Source organism: Trachypithecus francoisi, unplaced genomic scaffold (genome assembly GCF_009764315.1).
Source record: "Trachypithecus francoisi isolate TF-2019V2 unplaced genomic scaffold, Tfra_2.0 Lachesis_group2, whole genome shotgun sequence".
In the NCBI taxonomy this organism is placed as follows: domain Eukaryota; kingdom Metazoa; phylum Chordata; class Mammalia; order Primates; family Cercopithecidae; genus Trachypithecus; species Trachypithecus francoisi.
In genome coordinates, this window is record NW_022681465.1 from 52037327 (window position 1) to 52062110 (window position 24784).

At 34.3% G+C, this 24784-nt stretch overlaps 1 protein-coding gene across 2 annotated transcripts in view; it reads left to right on the forward strand.

The window, feature by feature from the left end:
• EDIL3 (EGF like repeats and discoidin domains 3) overlaps positions 1 to 24784 on the forward strand; it is a 459624-nt gene that overhangs the window by 159876 nt on the left and 274964 nt on the right. Inside the window, exon 3 of one of the 2 annotated variants that reach the window (XM_033179202.1) lies at positions 6893 to 6922. The exons of the other annotated variant lie outside the window; for it this stretch is intronic. Coding sequence (XP_033035093.1) covers positions 6893 to 6922 — 30 coding nt within the window. The remainder of the gene's footprint in view (positions 1 to 6892; positions 6923 to 24784) is intronic. 2 annotated transcript variants of the gene reach the window in all.

Below are 24784 nucleotides of genomic sequence, written 5' to 3' on the forward strand. Positions count from 1 at the left end.
CATCTGAAATTCATATCTAGTGAGCTGGTAACCTCGGCTTCGTGGCTTCTCTAGTGACATTAAACAGCATTCTCATTGTAGAATTAATGATTCCCCCTTTCCTATATTAAATTTTCAAAAAGATTATGAATGTATTAATTTTATTGAAAATAGATAAATCTGAGAAATCATTTATATTAACTTTTGATCTGCTTTATCCCTTACAAGTTTCTTCTTTTTATTTGCCCATGAATTTTCTTAGGTTTAATTTTCAATCCTCATTTTACAAAGCTAAAAAGAAAAAGGGTGAAAACAGTCATTAAATTTACTTACGGACTTTAAATTTTAAATTTTCTCAATTTAAAATTGGACAGCTTTCCAAAAATATTTACTCAGGACCAATTATATACACTGTGCAAAATTAAAACATTTGTCCTCCAAGGAAGAATAATGTCCGGCTTGGGAAACAAGGCTGGAAAATATTATGTACCGTTCTGTTTAGAACTGGCTTTAGGTTATAGTTTAAAAGGTAGTGAGGGTAGAAGGGAATATCTGGAGACTGAAATAAATACTAAGGAGTTGAAGGTGGTGAAACTTGAATTCAGTCAACAAGGATGGTATGGGTTTGGATAGGGAGGAAGGGCACACTTAATAAACAAAGGATATTTAAGGACAATTGAATAGATACACAAAAATATTCAATTGTAAGTCCCCTTGTGATATAAAATCACCTAACTTAAAGATACTTACTACTTCCTTTAAGTAAGAGAATTTGTCCTGATTATGTTCTCAAAGACTCTTTAATAACAGCTGGGATATGAATGTAGGCTACTCGAGTCATATTACTTTCCAGCTTCCCAGTACTCTGGCTTACTTTTATAAAATATGTGTTTTTGTTCGGTTTAGTTTTAGTTTTCTTACTCAGTGGCAAAAAATGAACCCAAAGCTTCCATTCTTTTTTTGTTATTTTTCTCATGTATACCTCTTTCTAAAATGAGAGACTCACAAATGCACCACTAATAGCTGTTAAAATGATTCACTGTATAAATACATTGTAAAACCCGTGTAAACTATATCACTACTAAATATTAAAAGTACATTTTGTGGTTCTATTTAAATGAATCTACTTAATTAATAAATCATAGTTTCATGTTTTCTGAGTTAGCTTAAAAATCCCAGATTTAATTTTTCATGAGACAATCTAATGGTCTTTAGAGCAACCATTGTCTTTATAACAATTATATTGTTTCCTTCTTACCCCAAGAAGGAAAATCTGATTTATATAACTACATATAGTTATAGAAACTATATATGTTTATGCATATATTTGTATGATGAAACATATTGAAAGATATAAGGCTTTCTTTGATGAATTTAATGATATTACAAAATGAAGCAGCTGAGTTTTATTTAATACAAATGACTGTATTAAACATTTGTGCATCTTTTCTTTCACAAATATTTATTCAGTTCCTCCAGCATTCCACTGGCTTAAAAACTACAGATGTAATGGTGAGCAAAAAAAATGCTACAGCCCTGCCATCATGAAACTCCTAGTCTAATGGGAGAGACTAATGAAAATATAATATATGTTTACATGCTAACCACATATGTACAAGATTATGTTTTATGTATTATATATTATAAATACTTCAACGGATGCCATTCTCCAAATTTTGCACAGGAATCAAAATGCTTGTAAAATGTTGATAGAATGGAAACATTTTGATTATTCAAGCATTTTCTATGCAAATGCAATACTGTGCCTCACAGTGACCCAAATACTCTGCAGTTCTGAGATTGTAGAGTTGACCACATCGTACGCTGTCTGAAACATTTGGCCAGGGGAAACTAATCTTTGTTATACTTTTCTCAGGGAAGAAGTTAGTAATAGCAACCTTTAAGGCTGAAGTCACATCCCAATTGGGCCATTGGCCAAGAACAACAGATAAACAAATAATAAAATAAAGATCAAATTAACCCAAACCTCTCTCTCAATGCTTCTGTGGATACTTCCGGAGGCAACTCCATATTCTTCTTTAATGACTGAGTTCACACATTTGAAATAATAGTTTACTCTAATTTTAGTAATGTCCCTGCTCCCCCCAGCACATAAACATACACATACGTTAAGAGCACTTAACATCTGGGTGGGCATAAATAATCAAGCATAAATATCATAATTGCTATTTTTGCATCACTGCAGTTAAATAAAACATTCTAAAATATTGTCAGAATACAATAATACATAGTTATTGTTACATTGGTTATGGAAATAATTAATGACTAGATAATTATATGGTTGCAAAACATACTTGATACATGCTTAGCCAAATTTATGATATAGCCAACAAAAGGATTAATAAGTCACTCTGAATTAACATTCACATGTAAAATATGTTATAATATACTAAGAAATGTAGTTTTTATATTTCATAATGAGATTTTCCTATTTGGTGGTAAGCCACACTGGGTGTAAAATTGTTTTGAATGGGTATAATTTCCAAGTTATAACAGTTTACTTAAAACACTCAAAAATGAAACAGACAAAAACAGAATATGTAAGAATTGTTGAAACCACACAAAGAGACTGGAATCTGTCTAATGAAGAAACTTACATGTTGTAGTATCGTGTTGTATCAGGGTAACATATGGCCCGCTGGGTTTTGGTAGTTGTGCTTCCCAGTTGATACTGTGAGGTACAATTCACAGTTGTGAGGAAGAAATGAAGGAAGTTGTGAGAGTGAGGAATAAATGAAGAAAGGCAAGGAGAGTCTGTATGATGCCTTCCTGTTCTCCCAAGCACCACCACACCTCAGGAACATGTACACTGGTGGAATGTCCTGCAAAAGAGCTACTAACTTAAAAATCAAGAAATGGGTTTATTGTATCAAAGCGTGGTGGTGAGCTCCCTGGAAAAATAAAGCACTGAAATCTCAGCTGCCCACTGAATGCATAGCCTGAGGGCTGTGTGGACTTCTGGTCTCAACTGCCTTAGATAATTAATTTCTTATGCATTCTAATATATTTTTAAAAGAAACAACAAAACTGATTAGGGTTGTAGCAGAATGCCACTTAGATGTAAATAACAAAAAACTCAACTCAAATAATACAAAGTATGTTTTTTCCCTAGAACTAGAAGTCCAAAGGTAGGTCAGGATTCATGGTTGATATGATTCAGTGGCTCAACAATATCATCAAGAATCTAATATCTTTGTTTCTGCATTCTGCCTTTGAGCAGGATCAGCTTTCTTCTAAATCTGTCTCCCATTGTGGTTGCAAGGTGCATGCCAATGACTTCTGGGGCCACAAGCCTCTGTGTCTACCTCTAAAGGAGAGCGAGAAGGGGTTATTTCCAGACACTTTCTCAGAAGAGTGCAGAGGCCTTTTTTTCCCCAAAAGCCTCTCCTCACCTAAATACACACAAATATCTATCTCCTTACGTATAATTGTCCCTAAATGGGGACCTATACCTAGGTCAATAACTGTGGCCAAGAAAAGGGAACAGATTCAGTTAGTTCTCAGATACAGACCGTTTACTAAATCCAAAGGGGCTGCCATCTTTCCCAAAAGCATTGATATAGGTACCCAATGAAATCTGAAGATGATACAAGAAAACAGTGTTGAAAGCTCGTGAAACAACCAGAATATAAATTGCAAAAGGTTTTGTGTAAGCCTATTAATTTACTGCTGTAGTTCCAACAATGGTACCCATGGCTGTTTCCAAGCGAAATAAACTTTGATGGGTTAGAGTCAGAATTCTCAATATTTAGTGTTCATAGCGATTATCTACAGAGCTTATTAAAAATGCAGAATCCTGGGCTAAAACCCAATATTCAAATTCAGTAGGTGTGGGACATTTTAACAGACACCCAGGAAGATTCTGTTATGGGTGACAGGAGGATTACACTTACTTAAATTCTATATGTCTGATATATTTTTACTCTCTGTTTTCGTACCATGATTATAGTTTCAGTACATTCTTCTACACGCTGACCAAGTGGAACAATACACTTATTTGTTGGGTTGCTTATTTTTGGTTTTCTTGGTGTATGTGTTTAAATTCCCAGAATTAGAAGTGACTACATGTGCCATAGACTCTGATTTTTATTTTAATTGCTGATTTTATGACTTCTAAGAGGAAGAGAGAATAATCATTTGGATAGCATGATAGTACCTTCTGTGATACTTGTTTCACAGAAATGTCATTAAAAAGACAACTAATGCCCACTACGAGGTTTATTTTTACTCTGGGGCTCTAGTTGCCACCTGTTAATAGTTCATGATGTTTTGTTCAGTAAAGCAGTTAGCCTACAATGCTGTCTTTGTTACAGATATAACTAAAGCTGAATTATTACCAATACTAACCCTTGTGTATATGCCTTTATGAGTGTGAATAGTATATTGGTTAATGACATCTACCCATATCAAGGAAGCACTGCTATGTAGAAGTTTCATAGAAAGAGAAATCTTTGCAAAGTTGTGTATTTGCTGGCTGTAATTGTGTTAATTTGTAACAGAGATACTTTCAGGTATTGCAAATTCAAGTGTAGACTGGTACACAGTTTGCCCTGTGGGATTTGCTTTTCAAAGGTTCTGATTACTATGACTCTTACTAAATTTGGAATTGTCTTCATTTCTGTACTTGCTAGTTCATTCCTAACATTTCCTCCTTATTGTTACAAAATGGAAGAGTAAAATCTTAGCAACTTCTAATCTTCCTTCCTTAGACATCACTTCTTTAGGGTGCTTTGTATAACCAGTCAGGATCTCAGCTGCCGGTCTGTCCCTGGATTATAAGGGAAATGGAGAAGCTTCCAAAGAAGAACTCCATTTCTTGAAAGGATTTCTCTCCTCAGCCTCTGTATCAATTTTTCTTTATTTTCTCCCCCAGTTTTATGCTTAAGTCCAGATAACATTATTAGGAGCATAACCCTCCCATGATCCAACACTTTAAATAATACCTAGTGAATTTCAATACGCTGTCTGTCATCTGGTTTTTATCTTTAAGTAGAAACGGAATCAGCACTTTGTGAGACAATAAGGCATAGCAGAAGGAGTTCAGTTTTAAAGTCACACTGACATGAGCTCAAATTCAAATTGAACTCACACAGATTGTTCAGTCACTCTGAACCTCTGTACTTTCCTTTATCAAATGAGAAATATTTTAATCTCATTGGTTGTTTTGTCCATTAAATGAGTTCACACAGATACAGTGACCAGCCATAAGTGTAAGGATTATTTTTTTCTTTTGCATCTCTAGATTTTTGTTAACAATAACTCATCTAAGTCAGCACTTCTACAAGCCCCTGTGGTATTTTCCTAAAAGGGAATTCCTGGAAGCTACCATTTTTTCCCCTCTTTGAGCATGTTATGATATATTTTGGACATGATAAAGTGGCAAACAGCTTTTAAAATATTTATGTTCTCCGCGCCATGCATGCCAACTGTGTTTGCTCTCTCCATTTCTTTATGTGCCAAGGAGGCGAGCCAAACAGTGTGAGAGGAAAATACTGTCAGGACACAAAGTCAGCTTGTCTAATGTGTACTCTGCGCAAATGTAACCTTAACGGAAAAGAGTGGAGACCACTCCCTGGCTCCACAGTGATACCTTGATTAACGAATCCACTGGGAAGAACAAAGTTCCTTTATAAGCAATTCAGCTGAGTAAATTTTTATTTTAAAACTTCATGAATCAAGTGAAATAGTACTGGCTTGTGTCATATAATTCAACGGTAATATTCTGGGTAAACTGTACTTCTGCACAGAGCAGAAATACTTCCTCACAGAGTGTGTGTTGAAGTATAAAAGTGAATAGATGGATTCTAGGCAAAATTGTGAAGCTGCTTCAGACAAACTTTTTTTTCACTCTTGTACTTGCTATGCTCCATCCTCCACATACACAGGGCAGTAGGTTATTGCCCTTGGAGTCTTGCTGCTCTCAAACCTTCCTACTTCTTAAAGCAGGAATCAACATGATTCACACGTTTATGAGTTACAGTTAATGTTACCTTATATTGATATTGGCTAGTAATACCACAATCCTGGCTACAAGTTAATACCATGTAAAGATTCTAACTTAATTGGTTCTATGTGGAGCCCAGAATTTGGGATTCTAATATACTTACAGGGTTGGTAACCACCACCCAAGGATAAAATTGTATTTTCATATTGTGGCCTTCTGTTTTATAATGTCTGTGTGTATCCATGTGTGGGCTGCAGAACATAAGTCAGAACCACCTGGGATCACTGTTTAAAATGCAGGTTCCTGTGTTCTTACCACAGAATCATCACTACTACATTTTGAAGTGTGTGGTATATGACACACACACACACACACAACACACACACACACACAGAGCGAGAGAGAGAACTGGAATCTTCATGTTTAAGAAAAGTCCAAAGTGATTTTGAGTCACTCTGAAGTTTAATTCTTCCTTTCTTATAACTTCTATCTCATGGAACACGATTTTTGACTGTCAACCATGACTTTTAATTTCTCTTTGCCAAATAGAAAATTGATGGTGGGCTAGCTCTATGTTATATACAATTCATATTTTTCAGCAATAATATTTATAATAATTTACACTCAAATTAACTAAGGTTAATCTTGTTTGCAAAGGAAAATCAAATTCAGACAATTCAATTTTTTTTTCTAATAAATATTAATAGATATTTTAAAGTATAGGAGTATATATATTTTGATTTAATGTGAATACTCATTAATCTGTTATCAAATAATGACAATTTTCTAATGTATACACAAAAGTACAAGTCAGGGACTTGTAGTTAGTGTTTGGAAATGTGAAATATATTTATGTTCAATCTCAATATCTCTTTTTCTCTTTCTCTCTCCCCACTTCTCCCTCCCTTCACTTCTACCCCATCCTCATTTCACCTTTTCCTTTTACAGCATCAGATGAAGAAGAACCAACTTCAGCAGGTAAAGTTCCTATGTTATAAAGATGTTTCTTATTTAATGTCATGTCTTTAATAATAGAGAGTCAACCTTTTGAATAATATTTTCTCAGATTTCAACCAGAAAACTGGCACAGGTTTGTTTGTTTATTTATTTACTTTTATATTTGCTGAGCTCACTATGCTGTGCCAGACTAAATGATGTTGGTTAAGAGTTTTGAATAAAAGGAGAAAAGTCTTGAAATACACTAATACAGAGGAAAATACAATACACAATAGCAGATTGACATTAAACAATAAGGAAAATTAGAAAATGAGAACACTGAGAAAAATACAGGAAAATAATACAATGAGTAGAATGATAAAATTAAAAAGGAGGAAAATGGTAAAATAAACTTTGAGAAATACCTTTCATGAGAGAATACAGCACTGTCACATATATAACTGGCATCAGACATCCTATTCACTAGGTTTAAGGGTAGAAACTATGTCTGCCTCATTCATTTTATTTTAAAAATGTAATTTATACAATTATAGTTTAATAATCCTGCAACTTGACATCATGACTTAGTTCCTTATCTAGCTAATTAGTATTTATCAAACACAGGCTGTGGCCTGAACCATGTGCAATGAAGAATGCAAATGGTAGAGATGGCATGGTACTTTCAACATGGTTCCAGGACAGTGAGACAGGTCAGAGAAATGCCAGAGAGACTAAAAACCAGACACAATTATAAGAATAAAATGGGAAGAAAAAGCTCACTTGATTAATTAATAAAAGACCAGACTAACATACCAACAACATCGGAAAAAAATAGAGTCAGTCTCTGAGATGCAGGCAGTTAGTTAGTGGTTGTACTGAAGAGAGAAGACCTCAACATTAGATGGATTCCTTTTAGTAACTGAGAAAAGGAGTTAGGCCTGAGAGACAAAAGCAGGAAGGGGCTCCTGAAATTAATGGTCAGAATGGTGCTTTCTTATATGGAAGGGGGGAAAGTAGCCCAGTTACTGGAACTCAGATACAAGATAGGGTCAGTTCAATTCATAGACCTGACTTATTTCAACTAGCATGGCTTCATGACTTCTATCTCCGTGCAAAACTGTACAAGGATTTTACCTGTAGGAGTAAATGCAAAAGATCAAAGTTTCAGTGGAAGAAAACAAAATAAATATCTTACATTTCTTGGATAAATTCCAAGGATATATATAAATGTCATGTTGCATGATATTCATTATAACTATAACTGCCTTTGAAATGGAATCAGAGATTCAGACAAACTCTCAATTGATGTTTCATTTTCATAATATTGTTAGATAGTCTATAACCTGATTTGGATAGGAACTCCTATCGTATTTCTCCCACTCTAGGCAGTATTCTGTAGCCTGTTTTAGGACCAACCTAATCACATGACTCAATAGCAAACTCATCTGTTTTTGAGTTTCCTCCGCCTAGTTTCTGCTTTGTTTGCCCTGACTTTGAAGCTTTGCTGTTGTTAGTGTTGCCCAAAGACTCTGTCTGTGTATCTGTCTATTGTGGCGTATATTTTCTATATAGACAATCCATATACTTGACACATAATTCAAGCAAGACAGAAGTGTTTGTGGTTAAGAGTAACGTTGCTCTCTCTTTATACCCCTAGTCTCTTAGTTTTCTTCCTGAGAGGCAACCCCTGTTAACTGTTTCTTGAGTCCTCTTCCAGAAAAACTCCAGGTCTGTGTTGTCCAATAGGGTAGTCACTAGCTACATGAGCTATTGAACACTCCACTATTCCAAATTGAAATTTAATGTAAGTATAAAATACACACTGGATTTCTTTATTGTTGTTGTTGTTGTTGTTATTATTATTATCACTTTAGTTACAGGAGGCACATGTGCAGGTTGGTTACATGGGTATATTGCTTCCGGGTAGGGAGGATAGTATCCAATAGGTAGTTTTTCAACCTACACCCCCTTCCTCTCCTCCACTCTCTAGTAGTCTGCAGAGTCTATTGTTCCCAGGTTTATATCCTTGTGTGCTCAATGTTTAGCTCCCACTCATAAGTGAGAATATGTGGTATTTAGATTTCTGATACTGTATTAATTTTTTAATCATGGCCTCCAGCTCCATCCATGTTGCTGAGAAGAACATAGTTTCATACTTTTACATGACTGTATAGTATTCTGTAATTTATATGTATTACATTTTCTTTATCCAATCCACCATTAGCACCTAATTTGATTCCATGTTTTTGCTATTGTGAATAGTGCAGCAATGAACTTTAGTGCATGTGTCTTTTTGGTATAATGATCTGTCTTCCTTTGAGTACATACCCAGTAATGGGATTGCTGGATCTTATGGTAGCTCTGCTTTAAGTTCTTTGGGAAATCTCCGAACTACCTTCTATAGTGGCTGAACTAGTTTATGTTCCTACCAACAGTAAGTAAGTGTTCTCTTTTCTCCACAGCTTTGCCAGCATCTGTTGTTTTTTGATTTTTTAATAATATCTGACTGGTGTGAGATGTTATCTCGCTGTGGTTTCTAGAAATGCATTTCTCTGTTAAGTGATGAGCATTTTTTTCATATGCTTGTTGGTTTCTTGTATGTCTTCTTTTCAAAAGTGTCTGTCCGTGTCCTTTGCCCATGTTTTACTGGGGTTGTTTTTGCTTGTTGGTTTAAGTTCCTTTTAGATTCTAGATGTTAGACTTCTCTGGCTAGGACTTCCTCTGTCCGTATTTCTTAACTTTAATTGGACTTTCTCTTTGGGTGTCAATCTTTGACAGCAGCCATCATTTTCTAGCCCAATTCGTTTTCATTTCTCCTGTCTGCTACCCACACCTTACTAAGTCGCTTGCCAAGCAGTGTTGATGCTATTGTAAAATTATTATTTTGTATAAAGAAAATGAATTGTAACCCAGTGTAAGCTATATTTAAGTATAATATAGCTATTTGTGTACTTTTCTTATTCTAAATCTATTTTCATAACTTCTCTGCTGACTAAGATCTTTTTGTGAAATGCAACTGAACATTTTTTCTTCAAAATACTCATCTTCCTCCAGAGTGATATGCACATCATAGAATTTAAATTATGTTTTAAAAATACTTTCATTTCTAGATATGAACAGATGTTTTTGTTGTGATTTTAGCATAGACTTTTAAAATAGAACAAATGTGCTCTTAAGGAATATTTAGCTACATAATTTCACATATGGATTATACTAACATTGAGAAAATATGTCATTTAGTAAAGCAGACACTCCTTTTGTATAAAAACCAGACAATGGGAAACAAATGTTTTCCTTTTAATTTTATCAAGCTGTATAATAAAAAGAGTATATTAAAACATTTGGCAAAGTATTATCAGATTTGCAAATAATTGATTTCATAAGGAATATGAATAATTATGAAAATTGGATTGAAATTTTTGAGTTCATTTTAGTATCTCTTGACCTGAATTTTTCAACACTTATTTTTTTAAAGGAATAGTTATTATCCTGTTCACTTATATTTTTCAGTAATCATATATAACAAATATGTATCTTTAATTTATGGCTTATTCATAATATATTTATTACAACATTAATATTCTGTTTTCACTCTCATCTCCTTTCACCAACAGAATTGATGCAGAATGATATTTTCCAAGCTCAGATTTATTTTTATTGTCCTCTTTTAACTTATCTCTCTTTCCCATTATTTCTCCATTTTGTTTCAGTTATCAGTGAAATGAAATCTTTTGTTTGCCAGAAAAAATGTATGTTAATTCAGCTTTCACATGTCCCCATATAATATCGTTACCAGGTTCATACTCTTCCAGGTTGGACAGTGTCTCCTTCAAATATATATGTTAATTTTATAAATTAAATATTTATTTTTCTAATTGGAGATAAGCCACTTCTCAAAGTAATAGAATAAATAATAAAATAAAAAGGGTTTTTTTCCTGCCAAAAAGTCACAGCATCCTGATTAATAGTTGTTAATGTATGAATTTTGAATTTTAAAATGATAATTTTTTGAACAAATCTATACATGACTTATCTAAAAATGTAAGTTCCTAGTGGATATTACCACTCATACTATTTAGTAAACATTTTTAGTGTATTGATATTATATGACAAATCTAGGTTGTTTTAATCACATAGGCACACAGAGTTGGGTTAATTATAATTCAATAGTTATGATATATTCTCATTGTTTATAACTATTTTAAAAGTAAATAATAGATATTTATCTTCAATAACATATAGAATGAAAAACATCAGGAAGACAAAAAATAAACGGGAAAATTAGGGAGACATTATTGTTTTATTTGTGTTATAATGCTAAAAAATAATATGGATTCTTTACAATGGAATACAATTGATTTGCCTTATATTTTGAATTATTGAAAGACTGCCTCATTAAAACAGATAATTGATCCCTCCACTTTGTTTCCATGTAACTCAGATTATATTTAATAAAATAAATTTCAGAATGAAAATATTCTTATACTTTAGACAATCACATTCTGTCTTTGGTTACTTCTTCATATGTACTCACATTCTTTTATTTGAACTTCTAAATTGCCTTGCAAATAGCAAGTGCTTAATCAATGTTTTAAAATGTTGACTCGTAGAGGGGATGCAGAATACATAATATCTGCATTTGTAATAGTAGGCATGCATCCCCTTATTGATTGTGAAGCATTGGCTTGTTAATCACTTTCAGTTCTGAATGTTCTGGTGGAATATATTAGCCTAAAAGACCATATTTTGTAACATCTGAGTTATGAGGGCAGATTCACTTAATACCTGCTTCTTTAGCTACCAGAAGCTTCTTTTTATTTATCCTACTTGAATCTTACATTCAGATATTTAAGCATCTTGTTTTATTGAGTATAAAAACACATCAATGAACTATAGAGAAATTTCTTCAATCTGAGTTATATTTTAAGATATAATTACAAATTAATGGGAGTCACATTGTTAAAGCAGAAACTGCACCCCAAAATGCATCACTTTTAGAAGTGATATATTTAATCTAATTATATTGCTATTGCACAAATAATTTTTGGAAACTACTTTCTTGAAACTTCCTTCTGAATCTGCTTATGGGATTGCAACATCAACTATTATTTTATAGTCTCTGAACTGTGCTGCTATATTTATCTGCCTTTGGTCTAATATATATGCCTTTAAAAACAAAGATTTGCAAATATTAAGAATGTGAGGGGGTATGAAATACAGATAAAATTACAACTTTGAAATTAACAACATTCACCTGAACATATGACATGTATTTTTGAAAGGTAAAATCAAATAATACCTTGAAACAAAGTTGTCAGTGATTGCTTTCCTTATGTTGCACAAATCCAATTTTCATTTAGCTTTTATTTTTTTTTATTTTTATTTTTATTTTTTGAGACGGAGTCTGGCTCTGTCGCCCAGGCTGGAGCGCAGTGGCCGAATCTCAGCTCACTGCAAACTCCGCCTCCCAGGTTCATGCCATTCTCCTGCCTCAGCCTCCTGAGTAGCTGGGATTACAGGCGCCCGCCACCTCGCCCGGCTAGTTTTTTGTATTTTTTAGTAGAGACGGGGTTTCACTGTGTTAGCCAGCATGGTCTCGATCTCCTGACCTCATGATCCACCCGTCTCGGCCTCCCAAAGTGCTGGGATTACAGGCTTGAGCCACCGCGCCCGGCCAGCTTTTATTTAAGTTTTTCAATAGACACTTCGTAAACTGACTATAACAATACTTTTTTCTATCTCCTTTGGAAAAAAATAAGACATACAAATTTGAATATTGGCTGCTAAAAATAAACTATATAAAATATAATTTAACTATAAAGTGTAGCAAATCAAGTTTATTCTCACAATTTCCTCATTGCTTTTAATTTATTTGGTCTTACTAGCTATAATTTTAGATATTTAGAAATATCATTCATTTATCACAAGGAAATCATTCATCCATTCCTCAAGGAAATCATTTAAAACAGGGCTGGGAATTGAAAATTAGTGGGTGGGACCAAAATCACTTAGAAAATGACACAGTAGAGATCTTGTAGCTACACAGTAAGTCTGTGGTTAAAACGAATTAAAACCATAACTTATTGTTTTGTTCATATCACCTCAAATAAAAAGCTTGCATTTTATTTTTTCCCTCTTCTCTTGCCTAAGGGGAGTTTTTTAATTACTTTGGCAGTTTTTTAATACTACAAGTGGAACTGAGTTTGGATTTCTATAAAAGTAGCTGTTAATATTAGATTAACTCATATAATAATGAAAACATTAAAAAGGGAATTTTCAGATATATGTAAATGGTAAAAATATTTTGTTCTTTTTTTGTATAAATTTAAGATATAAAATGTGATGTGTTAAATACATATATAGTAAAATGATTACTATAGTCAGAAAAATTTACATATCCATCACCTCATGTTGTTACCTTCGTGCGTGTGGTTAGAGCACTGACAATCTACTCTCTCAGCAAATTTCTATTATGTAATACAATATTATTGTCATTGTACTCATATTGTGTATTAGATCTCTAGGCTCATTCATCCTACATAACAACTTTGTACCGTTTGACTTACATTTCCCCCATTCTTTATCCCCATCCCCAGTAACCACTATTCTACTCTATTTCTATGTATTCAAATTTTATTTTTTTTAGATTTCATATATAAGTGAGATCATTCAGCATTCTTCTTTTTGTGTCTGGCTTTTTAAACTTGGCATAATTCCTCCAGATTCATCCACATTGTCACAAATGGCAGAATCACCTTCTTTTATAAGGCTTAATAATATTCTATTATATAAGTTCCTTATCTATTTATTAATCAATGGACACTCAGATTGTTTAAAAGTTGGTTCCTATAAATAATGCTGCAGTGAACGTGGGAGTGCAGATATCTGTGAACATGGGAGTGCAGATATCTGTATGATATTATTTCATCTGGGTGTATACCCAGAAGAGGGATTGCTAGGTCATATAGTAATTAGATTTTTAATTTTTTTGAGGAACTTCCATACTATTTTCCATAATGGCTGCACCAGATTACATTCTCACAAAGAGTGTTCAAAGATTTCCTGGACCCTTGTCTTATATAACTTATAAAAATGAACTCAAAACAGATTGAAAACTTAAATATAAGCTCTGAAACCATAAAATTCCTAGAAGAAAAAAATATAGAGGAATAGCCCCTTGACTATGATTTTTTGGATGTCACAGCAAAAGCTCAGGTAGCAAAAGCAAAAATAAACAAGTGGGACCACATCAGTCTAAAAATTTTCTGCACAACAAAGGACACAATCAAGATAATAAAATGACAGCCTGCAGATTGTGAGAAGATATTTGCCATATATCTGGTAAGGGATTAATATCCAAAATATATAGAGAACTCATATGAGTCCATTGCAAATAGAAAAATAAACCAGTTAAAAAATGGGCAAAGAATCTGAATAGACATTTCTCCAAAGAAGACATGAGAATGGCAATAGAGGTTTGATAAGGTGCTCAACATCACTGAGTGAAAGTCCAGTGAAAACCATAATGAGATGGCACCTCACACGGTAGGATATCAAAAAGATAATCCTTTTGACAATCATATTAAAACATAAAAATACAAAAGCCATAGTGTTCTTCATATATTTATGAAGTTAAAATTATTGTAATTTACTTCAATGTAAAGCTGTGTATATGACGTCTTATCAGTTCATTCCAACTGGTAGTGATGATAGAGATCACTGGACATAATAGCTGATAAAATATTTGTTATGAACTCTGTGATGTTCACAGAGATGAAGAAAATGGTGATTTGGCATACCAATGCATTCATACCTTCACCAGTTCCTTTGAATTTTTAACATTTTAATCATTTAAATTACTAGCTTTGACATTGAAGAAGTACACCTAAGAACAATACTCTTTTCATATACAAAGGTTAATAATAGAATATGGGCTAGCAGTAGTAAAGAGTTGAAGCTGTGGTTTTATATTAGCAAGTTAAAAGTCATTCATAAAACAAATATGTATTTCGTATATACACACAGGATACAGAGTGATTAGATATTTTCTCTAACTTTTGAAATATTTAATTTTAGTTCCACAAAAACATCATTTCTGTTTATGGTGAAGTTTTTATTTTCTTAACTGTGCTACGGATATCTTTTAGATTTCTTTCTCGTTTTCTTGTGAAGTTTAATTTGGCATGGCTGACTATGCTCAATTTATTCTATAACTCATGCATTTTGAAAATAAATAATATTTTATCACATTATTTTCTAATGAACAAGAGTTGCTTGTGCATTCTGATTTTAGTATTTTATTTCCTTGTGGACTGAAATAGAACTTCACATTCTCATTTTTGTTTGCCTTACATTTGCTACAAATTTATCTCCTGTTTTATAAATAAATGCATATTTTCCCTCTAGTGCCTGGAGCAACTTTACTAATTGTTTTATTGAGTATATTCTTGTTCATAAATATACTCTAATCAGGCTCAAATATTAAAACCTAATATATAAAAACCAAAAAAATGCTACAATATTTAAAATCAGATAGAAGTAAATATTTGTAGATTCTTAGAGGAACAGGGGGAAAAAATCACTGCTTCTAAAGATGTGACTTTGGTCGGTTTACTAAGACATTAGTGGAAAGAACAAATAGTGCTTACATTTCCTTTTTTAAAACAAAATTAAACTTCCTTCTTGATAGGTGTGTGATAGTGATGTTTACCTGTGAGACAAAGAATTGTAATTTAAGTTCCTGTTATATGGATGTGTTTTTTCATATTTTTACTAAAATAAACTTTGTTGTAGAACAGGATCATGGTGCCAGTAGGGACTTTGGAAAATTGTATACACATCTTTCTCTTTGGACAAGTTGAAGAATTAAACTATCACAGGAGTGAAAAATAGTATCTTTACATCTTGACATACATATCTATGAATGTAGTTGTATAATCCATCATCTTTCCCCCAAACTGTAAAATCAGAGTTAGCATAAACACTTAAAATAATAAAATCTTATTGTTATGTAAAATTTAAATCTCTCATGGTACCGCCTTAAAACCGTTATATTTTCAGTTACATATGTTAATATCTAGCAATACATATATTCAAAAACAGTTATTATGTATTGTGAACTGATTCCTTCGTTCTAGGTAACAGAAAAGTCAGTTTAATATAGATTAAATCTAGATTAAATGATAACTCACACAGAGTTGAGAACAGTTGGCTCAATGATATTACTAAAAGTCTGGTTTCTGCTCTTCTTTTCCAATATTTCTGTTCTATCTTCTGTGGCAGAAAATTTATCTTAGTAGTAACACTGGTTTCTCCATGGCTGTAATATGTCTGCCAACAGCTACTGTGGCCATATGCATCCTTATACACGACCAGAGAGGGCATAAAAATGCTTTCAAGGCAGGAGTCCTGAGATCACTCTGACTGGACAGACTTAGATCCCTTCTGTTTATCTTGAAAAAGTCAGCCAATCAAGGTTGTCCCATGGAGTATGAGATTTATTTTAGCTTTCTTTGAAGATTGTGAGCTATGTGACTAAGATGTGGGTACATGAACAAAAATGAGAGTACTCCTTAAGAACAGAATCAGAGAAATGCACACTAGGTCACCAATCAACGAAGCCAATAGGAAATGATGGTTATAACATCTCTTTTGTCACTTTAACTACCTTCGTGGTTATTTTTCTATACATTGCTATGTTTTTCGTCCTATTTTATAAAAACTATGAGACCCTGAAAATCTGGTTATTGAGAACTAAATTTGATGTATATCTCAATAATACTAAAATATATATTCATATGTGCATTGTCAGGCATTGTAACTTTTAAAATCCCAGCTTCACCATAGCCTTTATTTTATCTTGTTCTATATAAACATTTTCAAGTGTGCCAAAACTGGATGTGCACTATCTGTACTGAACTGATCTGTACTGAACTGATCTTTTAATTCTTTTAAGTTTTAATTTTCATGGGTTCATAGTAGATGTATATGTTCATAGGAAATATGAGATATTTTTATGCAGGCATACAATTAGTAATAATCCCATCACAGAAAGTGAGATATCCATCTTCTCAAGCATTTTCCCTATGTGTTAGAAATGACCCAATTATACTCTTTTAGTTATTTTTAAATGTGCAGTAAATTATTGTTGACTGCAGTTACCCTGTTGTGCTATTCAACTCTAGATCTTATTCATTCTATCTACCTATATTTTTATACTCATAAACCATCCGCACTCCCCAACCCCCTGCCCCCTGTACTACCCTTTTTAGCCTCTGGTAACCATCATTCTACTCTCTTATCTCTGTAAATAAGTGCTCCTGTAAATAAGTGAGAATATGCAAAGTTTATCTTTCTGTACCTGGCTTATCTCATTTAACGTAATGATCTCCAGTTCCATCCATGTTATTGCAAATGACAGGATCTCATTCTTTTTTTATGACTGAATAGTACTCCATTGTCCATATGTACCACACTTTAAAAATCCATTCATCTGTAGATGGACACTTAGTTTGCTTACAAATCTTGGCTATTGTGAATTGTGCTGCAGTAAACATGGGAATACAGCTGTCTCTTCGATACACTGATTTCCTTTCTTTTGGGTGTATACGTAGTAGTGGGATTTGTGGATCATCTAGTAGTTCTGTTTTAGTTTTTTGAGGAAACTCCAAATTGTTTTCCATAGTGCTTGTACTAATATACATTCCCACCAACAGTGTATAATACAAGGGTTGCCTTTCCTCCACATCCTCACTGTCATTTATAATAATATTGCCTATATATTGTAATTTTGATTTGCATTTCTCTGATGATCAACGCTACTGAGCACCTTTTCATAGACCTACTTGCCATTATCATTTGTCTCAAGAATTTTTTAAATTTCCTTCTAAATTTCTTCATTGATTCACTAGTCATTCAGGAGCATTTTGTTTAATTTTCATGTATTTGTGTAGTTTCCAAAATTTCCCTCATTAATCACTCGTATGGTCTTGGATACTATGCAGAAGAATTCTCAGGATCTCTTCCCCTACTTTCTCCCAAACAAAAGGAGTCTCTCTCTCTGTTCTGAGATGCCTGGAGCTGGAGTAGGGGTGACGCAAGCACCTCTGTGGCCACCAACACTGGGATAGCACTGAGTCAGACCTGAAGCCAGCACAGCACTGGATCTCACCCAAGGCCCACAGTAACCATACTGTCTGGCTACCTCCTGTGTTTGCTAAAGGCCTTAGGGCTCTACAATCAGCAGGTGACAAAGCCAGCCAGGCTTGTGTCCTTTGCTTCAGGGTGGCAAATTCCCTCCTGGTCCTGAGGTACTCTCTTCTGCTGTGGCTGAGCTGGCACAGAAGGCACAAGACAAAGTCCTTCCCACTCTTTCCTCCCCTTTCCACAACCAGCGGACTCTCTCCCCATGGCCACCACTGCCCCAGGCTCACAGTGAGTACTGCCTGGCTATAGCCAATGTTCATTCGAGGCCCCAGGGCCCTTCAGTCGTCAACTTGTGGTGAGTGCTGTCAGGCCTAGGACTCTCCCTTCAGGGCACCAGTCTCCCCTCTGGTCCATTACAGGTCAAGAAACACTGTCCAAGAGCCACGGCCTGGAATCGGGCTCTCAGGAGCCTGCTTGGTGCTCTGCCCAACTGTGGCTGAGCTGCTACCTAAGCTGATTTTTGGTTCTTATGATGTTTGCTTTGTTGTGTGGATAGTTGATTTGGTGTTCTTGCAGGGAGGACAATTGGTGGAAGCTTCTATTCAGCAACCTCACTCCGCCTCCACCCCCAATCTTTTCTTTTTAAACTTTAATGATTGGTTTCTATAGGAACAACTAAATTTACTCAGCCTTATTTCTGAGGAACTGCTTAATATAATCCTTCTCTCTCACATTTTAAAAACTGACAAAATTGTTAAACTGCATTGTCTAGAACATTCCTAAGAGTATTAAATACTGTCATTAGTTATGTTAGGTTGATATTATCTTATTCGATATAAAAATGACATACAGCCAAAACACAATAATTTTATCTTTAAAATAGAGAATAACCATTCAAATTTAGTCAAATTTTTAAACTTGAGAAAAAAGTGACTTAATATTTGTTTATATGTTGCTGCAGCATTAAAAATTCAACTTTTTAAAACTTGTATTATGATGTTGAAAGATAGTCCTAGAGGTGTAAATTAAATTTTGATTAAATGTCTTTTGAAATTTCATAATTTTCTTTTCATTTTGAATTATTAATACTTAGATTTTGTGCTGTTGACCTTTAGAATGCTAGAAGACAAGCCAGAAATTAAACCCAAAGTAACACCAAGCACTGGAAAAGCATCAAAGTTAAAAAAGTAATAAAGATACCATTATTAACGGGAATAAAATTATATAAATGGAAAATGATTTAAAAAGGAAAAGAGAGTTTATCTCTCAGGGTTATACAGTTCTCCAGAGAAACAGGACCAAAAGGATGTGTGTGTATGTGTGTGTGTGTGTGTGTGTGCATGTGTGTGTGTGTGTGCGCGCGTGTGTGTGTGTAATAGATACATGGGTAAGTAGATTTATTTTAAGGAATTGGCTTATGTAGTTGTGAGTGCTGGCAAGTCTAACATGTGTAGGGCAAAGAAGCTGGAAATTCAGGGAGGATTTCTGTGTTAGACTCTTGAGGCTCCTCTTCTCAGGGAAATCAGTTTTTGCTCTTAAAGCTTTCAGCTCACTGGATGAGACCCAACTCTATTAGCAAGGGTCATCTTTTTTACTTAAAGTCAACCGATTGTAGATGTTAATCACATTGACAAAATATGTTCACAGCAATATCTATATTAGTATTGGACCAAGAAGTTGGGCACCATATCCTAGTCAAATTGACATGTAAAATGTAACTATCACAGAGAACCAGAAAAAATATAAACACAAACTATTTTATTTACCAAAGAATGTGTGTCAGAGAAAATAGATTGAACATTATTTCCAATGTTTAATCATAATTAATGTTGGCCTCTATCTGTGCAGACTTAGACTTAGAGGTTTCTTTAATTTCTAGTCCTCCCTGCATTAGCTGGATTCATCTTTAAGAGCATCTCCATTTGCCTGAATAATTTTTTTTGGCTGTCCTTGGATTTACTCCAATGTTAAATCTTATAAGAGTATGAAGAGGTGTTTACTTACTATTATGGAGATTTCCTGGCTCAGGGAAGACATTCAACTTTCTGGATAGGATGGATAGGATAAAACGCCATGGGCCTTCAGGTCTGCACCTTCAGGGGCTTTTGCCTTCTGACACATAGCTGTCTACTGTCTATGAAGTATTTTCTTTCTACAAGTTAACTTTTCCTCCTCTGTAAAATGGGACAATAAGGGCACCCACCTTAGAGGTTTGCTGTAAAGATCGCACTCAACAATACATGTAAAGAGCTCATCACAATGTTGCTCATCCTGTAATAGGGACTGCACAGGAAATCTAAGCTACTGTTTTTACTTTCATTATTCTCTTTGCTGTTTGCCATATTAATATTGTAATTTTGATTATGATTTTTTAATTTAGTCAATATGCAGACGCCTCTATGTATTTTGCTTAATTTTCGCAATTAACAAATACTGCATATATATAATTTAAAGAGGAGAACACTAAATGTTAAAGTGTATGAAGAAATATGTACAAAGTTATATAATAAGCAAGTAACAGAATCAGGATTCAAGTTAAGCTTCTCTGGAAAAACTGGTGCTTATCTTACAGCAGCAAACAGCCTTTTTATTCATTTATAAAGAGTTTTAAATGTCATGTATTTCTTGTAATTGTAAAAGTTATATAGAGTTATTCAACTTTTTGTTATGCATATATTATAAAAATATACATTATAATATGTGCAAAACTTTATTTATTTTAAATGCCTCTCTGATCACTACAGCAGTTTATGAATCACATAAACATTGTGGAAAAGAATAAAATAGGAAATGAAAATCTCCCTGACTGCCTTCATCCATTTTACATACTTGCGTTAAAAATACATATTCTGCCTTAATCTGGCTCCTCTTACAGGCTTCATTTTCGTGTCAATGGCTTAAGCCAAAATCGTTAAGGTCTATTTTGATGACACCCTCTCTACATTTAGTCCACGAGGTCTTTTTAGCTTCATTTTAAAAATATATCCAAACTCTAATCAGACAGTCCAAGGCAGAATCTTCTCACTCATGGATTTGCTGGTACTCTAGGCCCCTCTTCAGTCTCTTCTCAAAGGAGCTGGCAGCTTGATTCTTTTACAAGGCTGTGAGCACCCATCACTCTTTGGCCCAGGTCCTCTAGTACCTCTCATCTGGCCCTGATGAGACATAAACCCTGGACACATTGTTCTTATAGGCAGGGCTTGGCACTCACAGGTGGGTTACCTGAAGGACTTCTCTTGCCTGTGTCTGCATGACTACTCAGTCACATCCTTCATGTCTTCACATGAAGGTGCGTTCTTAGAGAGGCCTTCCTTTATCTCTAAAAAGTTCACACTTCTCCACTTTGTCAGTCTTTTGCCTGCATATTTTTAATATTATTAATGTTGTTTTTAAAGTATCTGCCCATCTTACTTATGTAACTTATTTATTTCTGTCCAGGCTAAATATAAACTCCTAAGGGCTGGCATATTTTTTGTCTATATTTGTTCACAACTGAATCCCCTCCTTCTAGAACAAGTGTTTGATACATAGTAGATGCTTCATAAATATTTGTTGTGTGATCAAATTAATGAATAAATTAAGCCATACAGATTTTATGCTGACTTTATTGCATTATTAACTCAAGAACACAGATAGGGCCAGGTGTGGTGGCTCATGCCTATAATCCTAGCACTTTGGGAGCCCAGGGTGGGCGGATTACGTGAGCTCAAGGAGTTCGTGACCAGCCTGGGCAACACAGGGAAACCCCGTCTCTACTAAAACACAAAAAAATGGCCAGGTGTGGCAGCATGTGTCTGTAGTTCCAGTTACTCCAGAGGCTGAGGCAGGAGAATTGCTTGAACCTGGGAGGTGAAGGTTGCAGTGAGCTGAGATTGCACCACTGTACTCCAGCTTAGGTGACATAGCAAGACTCCATCTCTAAAAAAAAAAAAAAATCACACTTAGTTTTTCCTTATAGGATGATACAAAGAGAGGGATGATGATAGATATATTTGCACATAGATGAAATAAATAAAAGGAGAATCCCAATAATTTGATAAGAATATTAAAGATGCTGTAAATTACAGGCAGCTCTCCTTGTCCGTGGGTTTCCCATCTAGGGATTCAAGCAACCATATATTGAAAATATTTGAACACAAAAGACAATAAAATAATACAAAATATAAATAGGAAACAATAATAATACAAAATATAAATAGGAAAAAATATAAATAGGAAGCAATAAAAAATGTAAACAACTATTTACATTATATTAGGTGTTAGAAGTAACCTAGAGATGATGTAAAGTGTGGGGGGAGATATACATAGGTTATATGCAAATGTTATGCCATTTTATATAAGATACTTGAACATCTGAGGATTTTTATCTCCCTGAGGGTTCCTGGAATCCATCCCCCACAAATACTGAGGGACAATTGTATTATTTAAATTCCTTGGCAGAAAAAATCCATTACATTGATCTTTGTTTTTCTGCTTTTGCTGCAGTAGAAGAAAATTACTTTTGCTTAGTAATTCTTTCAGTGTGGTGTTGTAACAATGGCAACGATTTAGCCATTGTTAGTAATCACTGGCAGGAAACCACAGCAGTGATTTTAAGACATCTCAAATATGATAACCACCATCATCTAATGCTGGGTATGGGTAAAAGAGTCAGAGAGGTTAAGGGAGGTGGTGGATAAGAGGACAGCACTGGTTATGCAGGGGGAAGGGGCAAGCCTGCACATCCACTTGGCTTCCTAAGTTTGAGGTCCACAAGGAATTAGGAAAGGACCTGCAATTTCTTTATACAATAACTACCTCATTATTGCATTGTTATTCATGTCTCATTAAGCTCACAGACATCTTCAAGTAATTTATTTTCAAGATTACATAGAGAGAATTTTTTAAACCTTTAAGTAACATATTTAAAAATAAAATAAAACATACCTGGGTATAGTGTTCTTGTGAGATACCTTTTTTTGAGAAAATATATTTATTTGAAGCAGATCTTCAACTGCTAGAATTCAACAAGATTTAAGTATGATTCATATCTACTTGCCTGTTTTTTCTTTCTCTAGACGTAAATCTAAATAAAAATATCTAGGGTTTTAATCCAGTTTTTAAAATGTTACAACATTATTGGTTGCTTTTAAAGCTTTGCTAGAAACTCTTGAAAAAGAATGAGCTGTACATTTCTCAATAATAAAAACAAAGAATTAAAACCACTATACAGATTAGTCAATGGTTTTTACCAAAGCTTGAGATGTTCTTTAAAGGAATACTTAAGACTGAGGACCTTTGAAACTATTGCATTTCATAATTTAGTGTTTAAATGTGTTGGGAGGAATTGTGCAAGTACTCAGCTACTAAGTAAAACAAAACTAAAATAAGACAAATTATAAACAGAATGGTTAGGGATTTATTTTTTCCAGAAACATTTTAGTATTCTGCATCTTTGTCTATCTTAACACAATGAGTTAGTTATACTAAGTCTTATTTATAAGATCGTCAAAAAAACACTGAAAACACTGATCAATGTTAAGTTCCTACAGAATGATAATCACCAGCCTGATATTCTGTAGCCAGAATGCTCAAGCAAGTTGTAGTACTTTTAAAATTTCTGAGAATTTATAGAGCTGTTAGAAGAGGAAGATTAGCATATTTTTAAGTAACTTGAATTTTCAAACTGTGATTTTTTTTTTTTTTGTCTTCTTTATTTGTTTCACCAAATGACTCTAGTGTTCTCGGACACTTTGGAGGGTAGCGGTAGGTTAAGAGTTAAAACTATTAATTCACACTTAGTTGTATTCTTATTCTGGAAATGACAGAACCAATAAAAACTAGTCCCTTAAGGCATTCTTTCCTTCCCCTCCATGAAACCTGTGCCTGGTTTTAATATCCTATCACATCCATGCTTCTTCTCTCTAGGAGGCAGGACAGTCTCCTCTATTCCAGGTCACACATGTTGTGCTTATTCTCACCCCAAAGCTTTGATCGAGGCTTGTCTATCTAGAGTGCGCTTTCCTTTCCCTTTCAGATCTCTGCAACGTATCCAGCCTTTTACACACCTCTTGTCTTAGATCTTCTGTTTCCTGTAACCCACGTTGATTTCTCACTTTGCAGTTCTCACTTGTGTATCTGTTAGGAATGTTTTTCTGTGGTAGGTAACTGAGAAATGACTGGGAAGGAGTCCGTTCTCTGTGAGATCCCAGAATCTCCACTAATTTCTCCCAAGTAAATCATACTTCTGTGAGTATGAAAGAAGGAATAGAACAGAGGTTGGAGAAGCAGTCATTTCTATCCCTACAGGAATTTGAATTCCTTCATTATGTACTGGATGCGATTGGAATGGTTTCCTCACCTGTAATAGGAACTCATTCTCAACTGGGCTCTTCCTTCCATTGCATTTCCAGCAATGCTGAAGACAGAATCAGGGATCAATACCTGTGCAGTATCAATAGATAAATACCCATAAAAATAACATCTTGCTCTTTGGGATCATACAGCAACAGAGAGAGAGAGAGCAAAGTGGGGGTGGAGAGAGAGAGAGAGGAAGAGAGAGAGAGAGCGTAATCAAAAGAGCACAGTAGTTTCAATTACACAAAATATGGAAACTATGTTGTAGGATCCTTATGTAGACACCATACCCTTTTGGATCTGTGCAAATTACAGTCATGTCAGTCACATTTTCTGATTTATATCATCTTCTAGTCACTTTGACTGTCTACAGCTGTATTAGTTTCCTGAGACTGCGCTAACAAATTTCTACAACCTCTGTGG